The 18,389-nt window shown below is 43.3% G+C and overlaps 1 protein-coding gene across 7 annotated transcripts in view; it reads left to right on the top strand.

The window, feature by feature from the left end:
* The window catches only part of LOC147889970 (uncharacterized), a 63,811-nt gene extending 45,422 nt beyond the window's left edge, over window positions 1–18,389 (top strand). For 2 of the 7 annotated variants that reach the window (XM_087390939.1, XM_087390935.1), the window contains 5 exons: window positions 5,362–5,499; window positions 5,671–5,868; window positions 5,968–6,059; window positions 17,232–17,326; window positions 17,910–18,389. In XM_087390939.1, coding sequence (XP_087247065.1) covers window positions 5,362–5,499; window positions 5,671–5,868; window positions 5,968–6,059; window positions 17,232–17,316 — 513 coding nt within the window. In that variant the 3' untranslated portion in view covers window positions 17,317–17,326; window positions 17,910–18,389. Of the gene's footprint in view, window positions 1–5,361; window positions 5,500–5,670; window positions 5,869–5,967; window positions 6,060–6,196; window positions 6,394–17,231; window positions 17,327–17,407; window positions 17,889–17,909 lie in introns of those variants that run through there. The other 5 variants (XM_087390936.1, XR_015542784.1, XR_015542785.1 and 2 more) reach the window with 5 other exon arrangements.

The following is an 18,389-nucleotide window of genomic DNA, read 5'->3' as shown; positions in this document are numbered from 1 at the left end:
AGCGGCTCAAAGGGGTTGAGGAGAGCTGGAAGACAAGTGTAGAACTCAGCTCTAATACCACTGTAGGATCAGATAGAAGAGAGAGAGTGCAGGTAGCAAAGGGTCGCAGAAGAACACCTGTCACGTCAAAACTTAGATTATTCAAAACTAAAGAGTACAAGGTACAAGTACCTACACCTAGGACTAAGTGTCCTAGGTGTCACATAGGACTAAGTGTCCTATGTGGCCTAAAAGATGCTAACACTATAAGTGTCTTTATTTATGCCTACAAGGCACATACCATGGCCCATAGGGCATCATTAGAACCACCAGAGGATGGCCTACACCTAGCACTACATACCATCTTGAGACTGATGGACATTCGGAAAGGGTGAACAAATGGATAGAGGAATACTTGAGGACTTTTGTCATGATACATGTCTTGGGATAGGTGGTTGGCACTTGCAATTGGAGCTCCCTAGTACCTCCAAGATCCATGGTGTTTCCATGTATCCTTGTTGAAACCACATGTGGGACAGCATGTGCATGTTCTACTTGAGTTGCCACCTATGGATGAGGAGGGTCATATTCTCTATGTTCTTGAGCGCATCGTGGGTTTCAGAGATTGAGTACTCCGCAATAGGGTATACATTGAGTACCGCATAAGCTGGAAAGGGTTTCTAGAGGATGAACAGTCATGGTAGCCATAGAGGATTGTTCAAGAGTACCCCTATCTTTTACCAGGCTGATTAGCATCACTTGGATGTCCTAGCACCTTTGCGTAGTAGCCAGTACATGGAATTTTGAGGGCAAAATTCTATGGAAAGGGAAAAAGGGCTATGTTAGTGGCTCTTTAGGTGGGAATTAAGGAGGAACTATATCCACTCCTCATTGTGTACTTTTTGATGTGACATCTAAGCCTATCTACTCTCTCGTCCCTCCTCCTTGCAGCCTATACACACACACACACTCTTTCTCTCTCTCTCTCTCTCTCTCTCTCTCTCTCTCTCTCTCTCCATTCTAGTACAGTATGGATGCTCCGTTTTCTCCCCTCCTATCACACGAGGTCAACTAGGTTATCCGTGAGGATCTACCACAACTACATACATTCCGGACCTGGTTGGGCCCGAGTGATCTTCCAATGAAGCTGGGCTTCTACAGAGATCACTTCTTTCAAAGCAGTCACAAAGCACATACAGAGAACTTGTAAATTTCATGCAAAGCACATTACAAGTAGAAAGAAGTGGAAAAGCACTCATAAAGCAGCCAAGAAAAGGACAAGCAGTAACAAGCACATGCAAAGCACTGTGAAAGCAGTCACAAAGCATTGCTAAAGCAGTGACAACCAGTCAAAAAATCAAGCTGTCAAAAAGAAGTTTTTAAAAAGAAAGCAGTGGTAAAGCAGTCTCACTGAGCAATTCTTAGCAGAATCTAAGAAGTCAAAAGCACATGCAAATAACATGCCAAACCACATACAGAGCTTTGCTAAAACACTACCAAACCAATCACAAAAGCAAGCAGCGACAAAGCAACACTAAAGCATTGTCATAGCACTGAAAAGCACATGTAAAGCACTCATCAAATAGAAAGCAGTGGACAAGCAGCCACAAATCAATGTTAATGCACTTTCAAAGCAGTCACAAAGCACATACAGAGAACTTGGCCTCCCACAGCGCAGCTGTTGTTGCAAGCCCGTTTTTGCCTCCCACAACGTAGCAACAATAGCAACGCCAAGGCGGAAGAGGGAAATATAAAGAATAGGTTAATATTTGAATAGATAGGTGAATTGGACGTATACAATGTGGAGAGAGGTGGAGAGAGGGAGAGGCAGACAAAGCGAGAGAGGAGCAGGGAGGGGGCAAAGATGTATTGCTGGGAATTTTCTTCAAAAAATTAGCAATGCATTGCAATTGATTCGGGTTGAGAATTGTTAGTAGATTAGTAGCTTTGATTTTTAGAATTCGAACGACCCATTAGGGACGGTATATGCTTTAATAGTATTATAATTTATGCTTTAATATTATCATAGTTTATGTTTTTTGAAAGCTGAATCTTACCAATGCTGGATGGGGTCTTTACAATTATAGGCTGCAAGAAATAAGAGACCTTGTTGAGACTAGATGGAGGCGGATGCAAAGGCCTATCCATGGCCTTGCAAATATGCTGCATCTACTCTTCAGGTCTCCGGAGCTGTTCAATAAGGCCACATTGCTTACAGACAAAGATGCATACTTTTCCTGTGTCTACAATGACAACATGCAGTTGGAGCTTGACTTGCAGTTGATGCAGTACATAAACAGTGTGGGTGTTTCCTTCTCCCGACCCACTTCGAGAAGGAGATTCGTGTGAAACCCATCGAGTGGTGGGAGACGTATGGGTACTCCACTACTCAGCTGCAAGCTTGTGCTCTTCGTGTTTTGTCACAGGTGGGGATTAGAATTTAAGATCTTTAATTGTTTTACAATACTTTTATAAGATTCAAGATTTATTATCTTACGTAACTATAGTATGGTTTATAGTTATTGCTTTAGCCCTTGGCACTTTGCATCGATCAAGATTCAACTCCAATGTCCATGGCAACAGGAGTGCTTAGTAGGGGCATGTGAGAGAAACTGAAGCTCCTCTTATTCCCTCATCCATACAAAGAGAAGAAACAAGTTGACCACAAGCCAGCTTGAGCGACTGGTATACTGTAATGCCAACTTGAAGCTTATCAGAAAGTTGAAGGCATTGGAAGGTCCTATGCAAGTATAGTAAATGTTAAGCAAAAAATGGGTACAGTTTGAACAAAATAGAGATCCATCCAATCTTGAATTGGAATCTGTTTGCAGGTAGATCCCACTACGATTGACGTCAACAAGCAACGTGCTTATGCTCCATTGCAAGATGATGAGGAGCAGATATACAAATAGCTCCATAAGGAGGATGTACTATTCAACGTGGTTCAGGAGGATCTCAAGGAGTGAGGACTTATTCTCGTTGAGGCAACGAGCAGAGAGCCAGTACTTCACAGTCCTTGACAGATGGGGAGGTCTCCTTGCCAGATGATGAGGCGTTCGTTGTTGGTGGGTGATGATGATTCAAGATGACATTGATCTGGCTGTAGTGGAGCCTCAATATGATAGTGAGGGAATATAATCACAGACGGGGATTTTAGATCCAGTGACTCATCTGATGAGGATGAGTCTTGAGTCATGAGTAGTAGTGTGTATTACTTGGCACTATTTATTTTTCAGCTTGAGACTTGTCTTTTCATTGTTGGGACCGGAGTCTGAGACATGTCTTTTGAGTTCTAAGTCATGATTCATATTGACACTTTCAACTTTACTCTTTATTATGAATCATGCTGCATGCAGATTCATGGTACTACAGTCTATTTACTTTTCAGTTTCAAGTTTTAACTTTGAATGTTGATAGTTGTAAGTACTAAGTAAATCTATGATTCATCATTCATTGTTTCTGTGAGACTTAAGTTATCACTTGCAATACTTTGAAGTTCTAAATTTAATTTGTAGAAAGGTCTGAAATTTGAAAAATTCCATGTAGTATATTGTATGATGTATCATGTATGTTCTAAGTAATAAGTGCAATGTGCATGGGCCATGGCACATGCAACATGATGCATCTTAGTATCTACTATAATCTATATTACCAATAACTAATAAGATATCTTATATATATATGTGTGTGTGTGTGTGTGTGTGTGTGTGTGTGTATGTATGTATGTAATTGTATTATTTATTTATTTATTTATACGTTTCTTAAGTTTAGGTATCCAACCCTAAAACATACCTAACGTTTCGTACTTGACATTTCTGACAACCATGATGGACTGCCATGTGGGGAGTTTGCCTTTTTAGCCCTTGGGCCCTAGCAAGCTTAGTGCTAAACCAACCACTATCCCCATTTATTGCTGAGCTTGTTGCTTCGAGCATGGTCGAGGACTTGCCCATGTCTTTATCATGTGCAGGAAGGACATAGGATGAGATTATAGACAACAAATTCTCATCTATTTGTATTTAATATTATAGTTGGATCAACTTCATGTTCAGTGGGTAGGTTGGGATAGAAGACCGGTGGCATGAGGAGGCACATGGAGTGTCATGGATAGGTTATAGCCTGCTAAGCAAGTGTTTCCCAAGGAGTGGTATGTGTAATATTGGATATGGATAGGACCATACCCACGACATAATTATAGGTTGGACGACATTTGATAAGTGGATCCCCTGTTCATTGTCTTCCAAGACATGCAACGAATTGCTTGTTTCTAATTAGAACATGGTAGTTGCCTCATCTTGAAATTTCATTGGCATAGGGGTGGGCAGCCCTAAAGCGAAGGGAAAGTGTCCTCTTTCATTTTAGGAACTCTAGCAAGATGCAGGTAACAAGTGCCAATGTAATTAGCCTTGGTCAACCAAAGTCAACAGATCAACTCTGACAATGTGATCAAACATGATCAACTAACCTTATACTATCTTTCCCTAGTAAATTGCAATGCCGTGTGTAACCAAAAAAAGCTTAATTGAGACCTAGGTAGGCTAAACCAATGACCTCCATTCAAGGGCTTAAGTCTCTCGCTTAAACCATTAGTAACGTGTCAAGGTAACCAACATGTGTCTTATGCTCGCATGGGTTAAAAAAATGACCCAGAGCACAAGGACAACTGACTAGGGTTAGAGGTCACCTTGTGATTATGTTATGATGAATATGAATGTGTTGTTATGGCAGGTTAATTGAAAGCTTGGTCAAGGCATGAATTGGTGTACTTAGGTTTAAAGTAACCCATGGCAATGACATACGAATAATAATTCATGAGTATGGCTTATGAACTAGGAGTGCTTACGGGAGGAATGCCCCCAATGGAAGCTTGAGGGCCTGAGATGCCCAAGGAAAAGGAATCTAAAGGATTCATACACGCTACAAGAATAAATTATTTCATGACATTATTAGGTTGAGGATACTTTGGTGGCATGTCCTTTAGAAGAACCAAACGTCTTTATCGATGCAATACAGCATAAGGATATATTATCAAATAATTCTTGTTATATGCACCAAAATAATAAAGGTACAATGATGTAAGCAAAATCATGGCATGACTAAAATAATTATGTCATCTGGTAATGGGACCCAATAACACATAATATCTAGAGCATCAAGTGGCCTCCTATATTAGCCCGATAGCTGCTTGGAACTTCTTGTGTGGATTGGGATGATGGGCACGAGCATTTATTGAAATGCTATTGTGCTCTTGGTATTTCACATTCTGAGAAAATGTCTCAATGAAAAAATGAAGGGTTTTATTGAGTCTGATATCGGATCCAAGGTATCAACTTTCAGTTATTTACTGGGTGTAATGGTGCTGTCTTTTTAATTTATTTTCAGAATATTGACGGACTTCATCAAAAGGCTGGCAGCAAAGTTGTGGAGCTACATGGCTCCCTCTGGAAAACTCGATGCTGCACTTGTGATGATGTACTAGAGAATCTTGATATGCCCATCTGTCCAGATCTTGAAGGAAAGGTTTGCATTTTAGATGTACTAATGTTTTCTGACAGGTTCTTGAATCTCCAATTGTAATGTTGAGATGAAAGGTGTGGTTTGAACATTTAGGATACACAAAATACCTGTGAGACATAGGTGTTTCCTGCTTGGTGAATGACATTGATGCTTTAATGAATTGCATTCCCACAGGGAGCTCCAGATGCCAAGGCAGCAGATGCACGTATTCCACATGCAGGACTTCCACGTTGCAAGAATTGTAATGGGCTTTTGAGGCCACATGTAGTCTGGTTTGGAGAGGTCCTTTATCCAGAGATTTTGCAGCAAGCTTACGATTCCTTGGATCATTGTGATGTCCTTCTTGTGGTTGGGACGTCAGCGGTTGTGCAGGTGGGTTCTCCTCTCTGATGCACGTGATGATCAAAAAACAGTTCGTTTTCATAGAAATTGAACTTATAGTGAGAGCCTAAGATGCAATTCATAGTTCAGCCTGCAGCAGGCTTCGCACCAATTGTGAGAGGAGGTGGCGGAGTTGTTGCCGAATTCAATGTTGAAGATACTCCAATCAGCAGATATTGCAGGTTTATGCTTGATTCCCTTAATATATTTTCCATATTAAGGTACCTCTACCCTGATTTTTAAAAGTGCTAAAATGGGCTTGGATGAGTTTATTGAACTTTAAAGGCTAAATATATAATTTTTCCTTTATGAAATGCAGTTAAGGGAAAGTACTGCCTTGGGGTCAGGAAAGAGAGAACGGCTGTACAACAAGCCAGATCAGTCCCATGGTGTCTTATGCAAACTTTTGTAGGATAGTAAGCTGTCCGCACCTCTTTCCAATAGAACAAGGGCCGCTTCAAGAGTCTCAAAAGGAACACAATATGCTGATTTAGCACTCTGTGTGATGCAGAAGAACCTGACAGCTTTTAGGATGCTCAAGGCAGTGAACATTGCATGAGAGCCATGGAGGCATAATTGGATTCGATCCTTAAAAAAAACACTGGCAGATTACTGGATCTGCCCTTTGACAAAAAGGCTAGTAGACCTAAACTGGCATGTAAGAAGTCCTTGGCTGTATTTGAAGGGCTGGTTGCATCTTCTTTTCGTCTTTCTGGTTCAAGGCTTTTTTCCTTCTTTTGTTCTCCTTGTCCAAGTTTTTTGAATTATATTTGACGGCATAGCACATCTGACCTAGAGTTGGTCTCTTTAGTATGCTTTTCCATTTTGACCTCCATTTTATCCTCCATTTTATTGGAATCCTCTATCACTTGCTCCTGTGCTTTCTTCAATTTCTTCACACTTTTCTTCAAATCTGCATTTTCTTGTCTCAGAGCATCAAGATACTTTAACGCGAGTGTCCTCACGCATTCCTTTTGCATGTGTTGTATCTCCACCTCAAGGCTTTGTGGTTGGAAGCTTGCTATTCCACCGTCCTTCTGAGCAATACATTTTCTTCTCCCATGACGGTGATTTTCCAATGTAGAAGGTGATACATTCCCTCATTTTGGTACTGCATTGATGACGTACTATCATCAGGTTTGGGTATCAGTTTGAAAGCATCATCAAGCGTCTTGATTGCCCCATTCCATTTGGCCAAGCGTCCTGTCCTCAAAGTGGCAAAGGTACCCCTAAAAGTGTCAAAAGCAAGGGCAGTATACCTCTCTATTGTTGAGTGGAAAAAGATCAGCATTGGCTTTTAGACGGATATCCACAGTTCTATTACTTCCGTCAACGGAATTCCATCAGCCATATCCTTGCCTCCTTTTTGAACTCTTTTTTGGTGTGGGTTCCTTTCTTGCTGTTGCCGGGAATGTATCACCTTCTGCATTTGGAAAATCATGTTAGAAATGAATTAAGCATCATCAAGTGTGGCCCCAAACCAAGTTAGAAATGAATCCTTACAGAGGGTATCCCGCAGCAGAAGACTGATAGAGCGTCCCCAGGAATTACATGCATGAGTGTTTAACTACGGAATCAAATGCTTCTTTACTTGTGTGTACTTCACAACCATAAGTGTGTGTGCAAGCCAGTAAATAGGCAGTGCTTCAATAAAGATATAGAATCCACAATGGTACTTTTCCATCCAAAACAGGATAGACTACAAAAGAGATGCAGAGTCCCACAAAGCCGTGGTCCTCTGATTTACCAAAAGCTCTCTCTTTGATTGGCACCTCTAGATCCCTGAGCCTGCGTGCTCCTCCTGAGCTTATTTCGACTCTCCATCTAGTGATCTCTCCACCTTACTGTCCGCTTAGTCAGCCTAGGTGGGCAGCTCTCCAAGATCTTTGTCTGCAGCTATTGGTTCCCTCCTTCGCCTTCTGTATGTAGGCCCAAGGCAGGGTTCTCTTGCTGATCCAATCTACCGAGGATACCAAAATGACACCAAAATGATTGCTGCTCCAGATGAGACCAAAATGAGGCCCCAAGGTCCCCCTTTTATAGGGCTGAAGCCTCCTCCAGCTAACTGACCTGGTAGGTCAATTTGGGTAGACTTTCTAGGCTGTTTGGGCTGACCCATCCTCTTCTGTAAAACCAACCAGGTCGTCTCAGTTCTTGAGGCCTTTGTACGCTTTGCCACTGGCCCAGGAAGGCCTCCGATTCAGCCGACCAGCTCTAGGCCTTATTTGCGTCCAAATCTGCCGTGAATCAGGGCACCATCCGGCTGCTGTATATCGGCATTTGTCTGGACCTCTTCCAGGCCCTGGAACATCTTCAAACAGGCCCATACTTGCTGCTGTACCTGTCCTTATAGATGCTGACGTCATCCCTGCCTCGTCGCAGCTGTTACTTGCTGGATACACTGCGCAATTCTGTTCTCTCCATATGTGGACAGCCTTTGGACATTTCTGCTTCAGATCTGCCTTCCTGGAGATGCCTAATCTGCCAGGTACCTCTCTTTGGTTTTCTTTTGTCTGACTGCTGCCCACATGGCAGCCACTATGCTGCCTAAGTGGAAAACCCTCAAACCCTAGGTACACCTCCCCCATGCTCTCCTCATTTGGGGCCTCACAGATGGAGAGGTGACCTATACATTTCAAACACCTCCTCTCAACGACACATCTTGGCCCGATCCCAATCCGTCGATGAAGATGCTCCAGTAGCTCCCTTATCTGCTAGGTACCTCTCTTTGTTTTCCTTTGTCTGACTGCTGCCCACATGGCAGCCACTATGCTGCCTCAAGTGGCCATTCCTCAAACCCTAGGTACACCTCCCCCATGCTCTCCTCATTTGGGGGCTCACAGATGGAGAGGTGACCCATACATATCCAACACCCCCTCTCACTGACACATCTTGGCCTGATCCCAATCCGTCCATGAAGATGCTCAGTAGCTTTCATGTCGTGGCCGTCTGGAACAATTTGGTGTCGTCATGGCTTCCTGGTTTTTCATCTAGTGGCTCTTGCTCCACTAGGTCCGGTTCCACATAAGCACACCAGTCTGGTACACAGTTCCATCTTTGGTAGCACCTGATGGCACCACCTCCTTTAGTCACGAATCCAGGCTTCAAACTCGAGCACTCTAGGTATACGTATCCTCCAACTGTCCCCCTCATGGTGGGTGAACAGCCTGAAGTTCTCTAGGCACCATGCTTTCAGGGTCTATTTCAACCCATCCATTGTTTGGCAAGGTCTGCAATTAAATAGCATACTCGAGAAGCTATATCCCAAGCATAAATCCATAATACTTGGACCGTAAGTCTCCATGCGTGGTTTTGTGTTAGCCCCCTCTAAGTCACAGCCTCCTTTTGACTCCAAGTCCTCATGGTGGTCAGAGAGGAACTTTTCTTAGTAGCATCTCCGGATGTTGTTGAGGTGAAGTATGCAGACTCCGGTGTTACGGTCAGGTTGAGAGATGGCCAAAAGAGGAGTCAGAATCTTTTGTGAAGGTGATGGACAGTGATGAATGCTTGGAGCCATCTGGGTGCTTGGCTAGTGTTATTGACACAGAGGGGGCTTCTTTAACAGGACTTACATTGGCACTTGAGTCCTCTGACTCTGAGCTGGCATCCTTCTTCATCTGATCAACCTTCTTCTTTTTGCAGTCCTTGACAAAACGCCGTGGCTCGTCACAATAGAAGCATTTCTTCCTCCTCTTCTTGTTTTCTTCATTTGAAGAGTCTGCTCCATCGTCATATTTGTCCTTCTTGGGCTTGCCTTTGCCAGGCTTGTCCTTACCCTTGCCTTTGCTCCTGTCTTGAGCTATTAGGGCTTATCATTTGTTCCATCATATTTCTTTTCCCAATCTTCTTGTTGCAGCAATCATGGAACCAGCTCCTTGAACGTCAATGGTGCCCCACTCTGCCCAGTAATCATCGTAGTAACAAAACTACTATAGCTCTGGGGGAGCATTCCCAACAATAGCCTTGCCATCTTGGTCGAGCTTGTCCTTTGACCAACTAACGCCAGCTGATCCCGCACCACCTTCATCTTGGTTATGTGATCTTGACCAAACTTCCCTTCATCCATGCTCATGCCATACAGCTCTGCCATCTTGTGGTCCAAGATCCTTACTTCGTTGTTCAGCTCATACATGTCTCTCAAAGTGGTTCATGCCTCGAAGGAAGTGTTCGTTGTCTGTATGTGAGGAAGCACCGTATCTACCGTGGTACCCACAATGATAGCCAAGGCCTCCGCATCACGGATTTGCCATGCTCTCACTAATATAGGGTCCGCTAGTCTTAGCACTGCTACTATAGTTGATGTGGCTGGAGTAGTCACGGTGGCTTGAGGCATCAGCTCTCTCCCCGTCTTGCAATCTCCCATGACTCCCTCAACACTAAGTGGGCCCGAACCTTCATCTTCCACAATGGTTAATTGATCCCATCAAGCTTTCCCATGTCACCAAAAATAGGGATCTGACATTTGTTGGCTATAGCTGCTAGTGACAGCTCTAGGTTGTGTGCAAGCCTTGTATTCCAATGGAGTGACGTTGGGACAGCTCTAGAAAGGATGGACTTGCCTTGAGTGCTCTGGTTGATGCAGGGACAACTTGGCAGGGGCTAGGTGCATTGTAAGTGGATGCTTTTTGCCATGAATGATCAGAGCAAAGGATTGCAAAGGTTATGCTTTGGGCTAGGATGCCTATTGGGTTGTGAATTGACCATGGTGTAAGAAGGTTCAGCCTGTGTGTAAGCTGCTATGTTGTGATGTAAGTTCTCCTATGGGAACAAATTGAGGTATTAGGATGTAGGCTGCCCATAGGGTGAGAGACTATAGGTAGTGGCAGTCCTGGACAGTAGAGAAAGCTTCTGTATGATTTCTTTTTTTGCTTTGAGCAGATGGGTAGCTAATTGTAGCTAATTGGGCACTAATGGCAGCTTTGGGGAACTGTGTGGCTGAGTGGACTGCTAGTAATAGTTCCGGGCTGTGCGCAAGCTTTCTGAGATAGGAATGGATTTTTATGGCCAGGATTGGTGAGAGCAGTGAAAAACAGAGGATATGCAGGGTATGTGGACGCCTAATGGGTTGTGGAATGCCCTAGGTGCAAGAGAAATTGTATCCTTTGTATAGTGTGGATTCATGATCTTTCACTTAATTCAAGAAATACCGTTATTGCATATCCTTGTAACATCCAGTTGCAATCGAGGTCGCTTGCCATGTTTCAAGAGAGGGGTATGTCATGAGGGGGTGAGTTTTGTACTTGCATGTGGGCACGACCCTGGAAAACTAGTTGGCAAGGCCACAGGGTGTGGAAGTGCAAGGTTTCCCCTAGGGAATTGTCCTTTAGGGGTGAATTTGGGGTTTAGGCCCAAGAGGGGACAAAGGACCTTAGAAGTTTGAGTTGGTCTTTGGTTGGCCTTTAAAATTGCTCCAATAGGGGGGCAAATGACAAGGGGGATGCCACGTGGCATTTCCCCGTGCTTTGATGCTTTTGGTAAGGTTCTCTATGGAAGGTCTCGAATTTGGGGTTTAGGCCCAAGAGGGAACAAAGAACCTCAGAAGTTTGAGTTGGTCTTTGGTTGGCCTTTAAAATTGCCCCAATAGGGGGGCAAATGACAAGGGGGATGCCACGTGGCATTTCCCTGTGCTTTGATGCTTTTGGTAAGGTTCTCTATGGAAGGTCTCTTGCAACTGGTCTCTTGCAGCGGAAGACTGATAGATCGTCCCCAAGAATTACACGTGGAAGTGTTTTACTAGGAAATCAAACACTTCTTTACTAGTGTGTACTCTACAACCATAAGTGTGTGTGCAAGCCAGTAAATTGACAGTGCTCCAAGAAAGATATAGAATCCGCAATGGTATATTTCTATCCAAAACTAGACACAAAACAAAAGAGATGCAGAGTCCCACCAAACCGTGGTCCTCTCATCTTCCCAAAAGCTCTCCTACTATCTGCTTGGCATGTCTAGATCCTGGAGCCCATGTGCTCCTCTTGATCTTATGTAGACTCTTTGTCCAGTGATCTCTCCACCTTACTGCTCGGGTAGTCAGCCTAGGTGGGAAGCTCTCCAAGCTCTTTGTCTGCAGCTAATGGTTCCCTCCTTCACCTTGTGCATGTAGGCCCAAGGCAGGGTTCTCTTGCTGCTCCAATCTGTTGAGGATTGCTGCTCCAGATGAACAAGCCGCAAGGTCGCACACTTCACGGACTGAGATAGACTAGGGCTATTTGTCCATATATTGTCTCTTGAAGCCGAACGAGTCAATGAAGTCACATAGTTCACTAACTGAGGCTTTCTATCTAAGTGTTTTTTGCCAAATCCAACAAGTTGTGAGGTCACACAGTTCACCAGCTCAGATGGACCGTGTCTTTCTATCTATGTATTTTCTCTCGAACCCTAACAAGAAGAAAGGGAGAAAATGGTGGTTTTGTGTGGATATGCATCCATTGAATGCCTACACAAAGAGGGATTTTTACCCCTTCCTTTCCAGGATGATGAAATTTTAGATCAAGTGGGTGGGCATGAAAGGTATACTGTATGTGATGGGTAGTCAGGGTTTTACTAGATCCGCATTGCAAAGAAAGACAATTTTTGTGACACCTTGGGGACTTATGCTTTCAGAGTCATGCTATTTGGTTTGGTCCATGCATCATCCACCTTCCAAAGGTTCATATGTGAGGTTGTTCGAGCCTATTTGGGGAAATATGGGTCTTTATAGATGAGTTTTGCATCTACAGATCCATTGGAGAACATCTTGAAAAGGCTCATTTGGCTCTAAAAAGAATAGATGGTGCTCGTGGACATTCTGGTAAATGTCATATAGCAAAACACAAGGTGAGGATTGAGATGGACCCTAAGAAGGTCTCAGCGATACAAACAATGCCAGCACCAAAAACAAGACCAACAATTGAAGACTTTCTTGCAGGTCACCTATTATATGAGGCTTCTATGGGAACTGAGTGCTCCATCCCTTGCATCAGCTGACAAAGGGAACTGAATTTGTGTGGGTAGGATAGACCCAAAAGATGTTGAGAGAGTGAACAAGATGCTACAAAGTGGGCCTGTCGTGGTTCCACCTGGTTGAAGGATTATTTTCTTCATTAGTGTTAGTGTATCTGAGGATGCTTTACTTGGTATCTTGCTACAGCAAGGAGAGAGGGCTCATATTGGAGCTTGTATATTACGCTAGTCGTCATTTAGTAGATGCTGAAAGGAGGTATCCAGAAATAGAGAAGCAAGGGTTGTCTTTGATGTTTGGTATACACAAATTAAGGTCAAATACTTCCCCTTCATCTTTTTGGCTGATCATACAGTATTTCATAAAGAATCCTAATACCCAGGGAAGATTTGCTATGTGGTTAGCAGAGTAGAAATTTCAATTCTCTTTTTTCATGGAGAACGCCACTCGTGCTACCTTAGCAGACATACTCACAAGTCACAGGAAGGGATGTAGTAGAATGTGGGAATCAGGTTACGCAGAGTTCATGAATGAGGCTATCTGTCTATGTTTAATTGCTGAACCCGGAAAATTCTCGAGGTTGCACAGTTCACAAGTGGAGGTGGACGACAGCTGTCTATCTATGTGTTTTCTCTTGAACGCAGACGAGTTGCAAGGTCGTGCAGTTCACGACTGAGGCTATCTATCTATTTATTTTTTGCCAACTTCAAACGAAGCACGAGATCACACATGCAGTCCACGAACTAAGGCAGACGACAGTTGTCTCATCCTTCCAAGCCTGGTGGCAATTGTCTCATTCTTCAAGGCCAGAAGAATGATTATATCAACAACCAAATGCCGCTCGCACCCTTACTGCATCGCACATTGGACCAGCTCCCGTCTTAACCCATCAAGTGTTTTTCCTTGAAGGAAGATGCTTTGTTGGAGGGCCTTCTCTTGAGGTAGATGTATCGACACCTCTCGGAGCCAACCATACCTACTAGGTTTTTAGCTTGTCCATCCCACACCATACTTCGAACATGTCTCCTGACACATATGCACTTTGACCCCATGAACTAGTTCCTACATACACCACTTGTCTTTCTACTTTGCTTGTTGATCTTGATGACACCCCCTACTAGAAGATTGAGTCGCTATGATTACCGGCTCCCTTCATGATGCCACTCTTCAAACGTTTTCCTACACCACCAAATCCACTCGTCCACCATCCATTGGAATGGTTCCATGCAATAGCTGGAGTGATAACAATGACTATAAGGCATCATGCCACCAACTCGAATTCAAGACCAAGCATCACCTTTCGACTGAGGCGAAAACCACACGAGAATATTGCAGTCTGGTCTGTCAAAAGAAGAGGGACAGGAATGAGAAGGTATTACTAAACATGTAGTTTAGTAGTAACTCATGATTTTGGGCAGATGTTTCTCAAACAGCGGTCCTTGCCCCCACTCACTAGCCCCACTATTGGCATTAGTATGCATGTGAACTTTACGACATTCCTTACCAAGCAAACTCCACATCTTTCATAGCTACCTCACCCTATCTCTTGTTTGCTTTTCAATACTAGTGATGCAACCTTGAAGTTATGCAATGGCTGAGACAAAGATGATTAGGGGCTATGTATTTAGTACATTGCATGTTGATAGTACCCTAGCTCTCATCTTGGCAAAGCTACTTAATGACGCGGTTTGCACCGCTTTCCCTCACACACAGGCCCTTAATACCATCATCCAATCCATAAGGCAACGGATCCCATGAGCCTAGAAAACTATAGGACACCATTATGATTTCTGATGTTATGTCCAAGCTTTATGCTTCCGTGCTCCAGACTTTGTTAATCAGTTTGTGGAGCGTAGCTTTGGAGTAGGTCACAGGACACCTTGTTTACACTATACATTGATGAGATTGAGTCATTTATTAAGAAACCAGACAACAAGGCTCATTCTTGGCTGGATCCCTTGCCTCGATATGCAGATGATGGGGCCTCCCTCTACTCTTCCGTCGAGGGCATTTAGCGACATTTGGATGCACTCTGGACTTTCTCTAAGACACGTGATTTGAAGGTGAACCTTGGGAAAACCAAGGTTATGATCTTCATCACTTTTGTGTGGCTAAAAGATTACTGTAGTAAGAGTAAAAGTAAGCCTTGTGGACAAAGATACTCACGTCAATAGGCATTTGAGTTGATCTCATGTCAGGATCAACATTAAGATTCAAGTTTTAGACTTTAATCAGATTCCTCAAAAGTCCATTTTTATAGCAGTATGACAGATCTAGGATCCCCTATTATTATTTTAAAGGAAGGAGGAAAAACAAAGTCTGGAAAGATTTCCTGGAATCTCGTCATAGATTCACAAGTCCAAGATGGATTTGTTTAGACCTTGACTTTTGAATTTGGATCCTACTAAGATCTATACACGGATGGTTTGTAGTGGTGTGGGACACCGCAGATACTATTGAGGCATGCACCAAAATTTTGAAGTGGCAAGAATTAAGAACCAATACCACTGGGCCCTAGTATCTTGATTTGCTTGATGGCAAGGAGTCTTGAAAAAGTCATACCCTATGGATTTTGGGAAGCATATACCCAGCGTGACAAGTAGCTTACTAAATAATCATGACATTTGGTATGGTGGTCACTATCGGCTTATTTAACTTTTTGTTAAGGATGCTAATAAGAGTGCAGTAATCAATTTCTAAACCTGCCCAGTGCCAAGCGCACTGATACTTCTGAGAGTCAATAATAATTTTTCATGCCCTGATTTATGCCAGCATCAATCTGTTTTTGAAGGTGGAATAATGTTATGTCCACAATTGGACTAACTAGGGCTTAAGCAAGACTGGACTTTCTTGTGTCAAGGCCAAGCTAACCTAGGATCTTGGAATGTGTTAGGGCGTGGCTGTTCCAGGATTAGCACAGCTAGTAAGGGTAAAGCATGGACACCAGGTAAAGTAAAGCTAATTTGGGCATGCAACCTAAGTCTAGACTGCTTGGCCTATGAGTATGGATTGAAGGCTCAGTATGAGGGGACTGAGGATTTGACTCTCCTCTAGGCATAGACCTGCTCGCTAGGGAGGAGTAGCTAGAGGGGATACATGTCTTGACCTCGAGGATGACTGCCTCTCTCAGTGTTCTAGACCTCAGGCGCAGTGGTGGCTCGGAGGTGAGCTGCTACCTCAAACCCCTGTGGGTTGTTTTGCAGGATTGACCCGCAGTACTTTGGACTCAAGCTTGAAGTAAAACCCCTCCAGGGTCAGATAGTTACTTGATAGACCTTTGGTCTTCCGAAGCCTATAATAAACTTTCTTTTCCAACCCACCCCACCTAAGCCCCATCATCCCCCCACAATTGTATCCCCTTCCCCCCTTGCACGACATCTCCCTTGCCCCTCATGCCTGGTCAACCCCTCACGCCGACAATATCACAACCCGTACAGCTTCATGCCCTATTCACAGGTGTTCCAGGAGCCCTTCTGGTTCTCTACGCTGCTTGTGGAGGTCCAGAGCAACTGTAAGTTGCTTTAGGCAGCCTATACGGCCTATACGACACTCCAGGAGGTGAATCTGTCTTGGCCTAGTGATTCCATAAGGCTCCACAAAGGGACCTTCACTCCTACTGGTAGAGCTATAACAGGTCGCCTAGGCCCAAGGCCCTTGCAGCCCCCAAAAAATGCGCATGGATGCTGAGTTTAGATTCTGGAAACATGCCAAATAGTTTAGCCATTATGGAGCTAACCATAATGGTTCGGTATCCCCAAGTTGGTTCTAGTCCCCTTCTTGATGCAAGGGCTTGATCCAGTAGGCTGTCCAATCGGTGAGCATGCCATCTTGTAACGCCTTGTTGAACATGTCACGGATCCACCAGATAGTCATGCACCCAGTCCATTTAAGCATTTTGGTCTAACTTGCAGAGTTTGCAGCATGGCCCTTACATACAAATGCGACTTTTCATATCATTGCTTACCTGGATAAGGTCCAAGAGTATGCCATGATGGAGGCAGGTCGACAGAGGTTACCATGGAAGGCTTTATCATCATCCAGCCTGCAGTGGGTGGAGATAAGAGGTGTTTGTATCAGATGTTTCACTCTGGAGGCATAACTATCGACCATCTCCCACTATATTGATACTCTCTAGCAGCATGGAAGGAGAAAAAGGGTGGGGGACAAAAACAGACATGTGAGATGGAGGGAGAGATTTACATACATTTGTTAACAGTTAGCATGACTGTAATTTGTTTAACAAGAATGTGAGCAAATTTCTCAACAAAGATGGCATAATAATTTCATAAGAAAAATATTATGGTGTGACAGTGCATGGCCTTTGATTACAATATTAAATGTGCATACTGACAATTCCAATACATGATTTTTTATTGCACCATTTTCATAGGGCTAATGTTATGTTATAGTGGAACAGCTTTAAGTTTCTTGGGAAATCAGGAGAAACTCTTGTGGGAGCTATTGGCCTTCAACAAGAAGAACTTGGCAAGCAAGCAGAATAATCAGTTTGAGGTATAGGATGTCTCCCAACAAAACCAAAAAATTTTCCTGTTTGCTCCCTGTTAGGTTTTTCAAACCTTTGCGTGGGTGCAGGCCTTTAGTCTACGATTTTCCGTGGCCATTTCTTTTTTGGGCCCCCTGCATGTTTATGGTGGTTTCTTTGCATAGGAGTACACGACTGCTTGCATCCAAAATCACATATATGGGGAAATACTCAACTAATGGTACATACCATTGAACAACTCATGTAATACTTGAACCCTTGCATGCCTATGGAGGGTTTTTTTACGTGTGGCAACATGATTGCTTGCATGTGAAATCACATATACCCTGGCAGTTAGTTGACTATTGTTACAGACTAGTGTAACAAAGTCATGCAATACTTGGACTAGTAAATAACCCTTGATCTACCTGAGTCAAATTTGTTTGACATGGTCAAGCTTGGTCAAACTATTTTGCGAGTAGTTCTATAAAAAATGATTGGGTTAACTTTGCTTGAAATATTTTATAATCATGATTGGAAGGTTTTATAACCATGATTGGACTTCTGCGAGACCATCATGGGTTACTCATTCGGGAACATCTATGTTTGCAGAAAACTGGTATCCTAATCGCACAATAATGGTTTGAAGAATCATATTTTTTGTGGCAAATCTTTGAGGGCTTTCATATGTTTGGACCATGGGACATGCTTTGGCGGATGCAATTCTTAAGAGTTACGAAGACCCTTAATGTGGAATGCCAGATGCCAACAAAGGGATAAAAGTCCCATCACAAAATGTAAGATGATCCTCGAGTAACTAATCTTTAGCCTCACTTATTTTAGCGCTTTTGTTTGTCTATGGCTACCTAAAATAAGTGGCACTATCCTCTAAATCTGAATCAAGTAAAGGACACACCATTTGTCCTTAGTATTTAAGAATGCTGTGTACTATCTAAGAGCAAAGGGAAGCTTAACAAACGTGATATCGACCATCAGATTTTGGGTTCCCTTCAACATGATCACCTTGCAATTGCAATTGTAAGGGAAACTAATATTCTAAGACTATGGTTTTTATGTCATGTTATTAATGCA

The sequence above is a fragment of the Dipteris shenzhenensis genome, chromosome 19, assembly GCF_047967505.1.
Source record: "Dipteris shenzhenensis isolate YYH24624 ecotype China chromosome 19, Dip_SZ_1.0, whole genome shotgun sequence".
NCBI lineage: Eukaryota > Viridiplantae > Streptophyta > Polypodiopsida > Gleicheniales > Dipteridaceae > Dipteris > Dipteris shenzhenensis.
The sequence above is the reverse complement of the archived record's forward strand: the minus strand, read 5'-3'. Positions and strand labels throughout refer to the sequence as shown.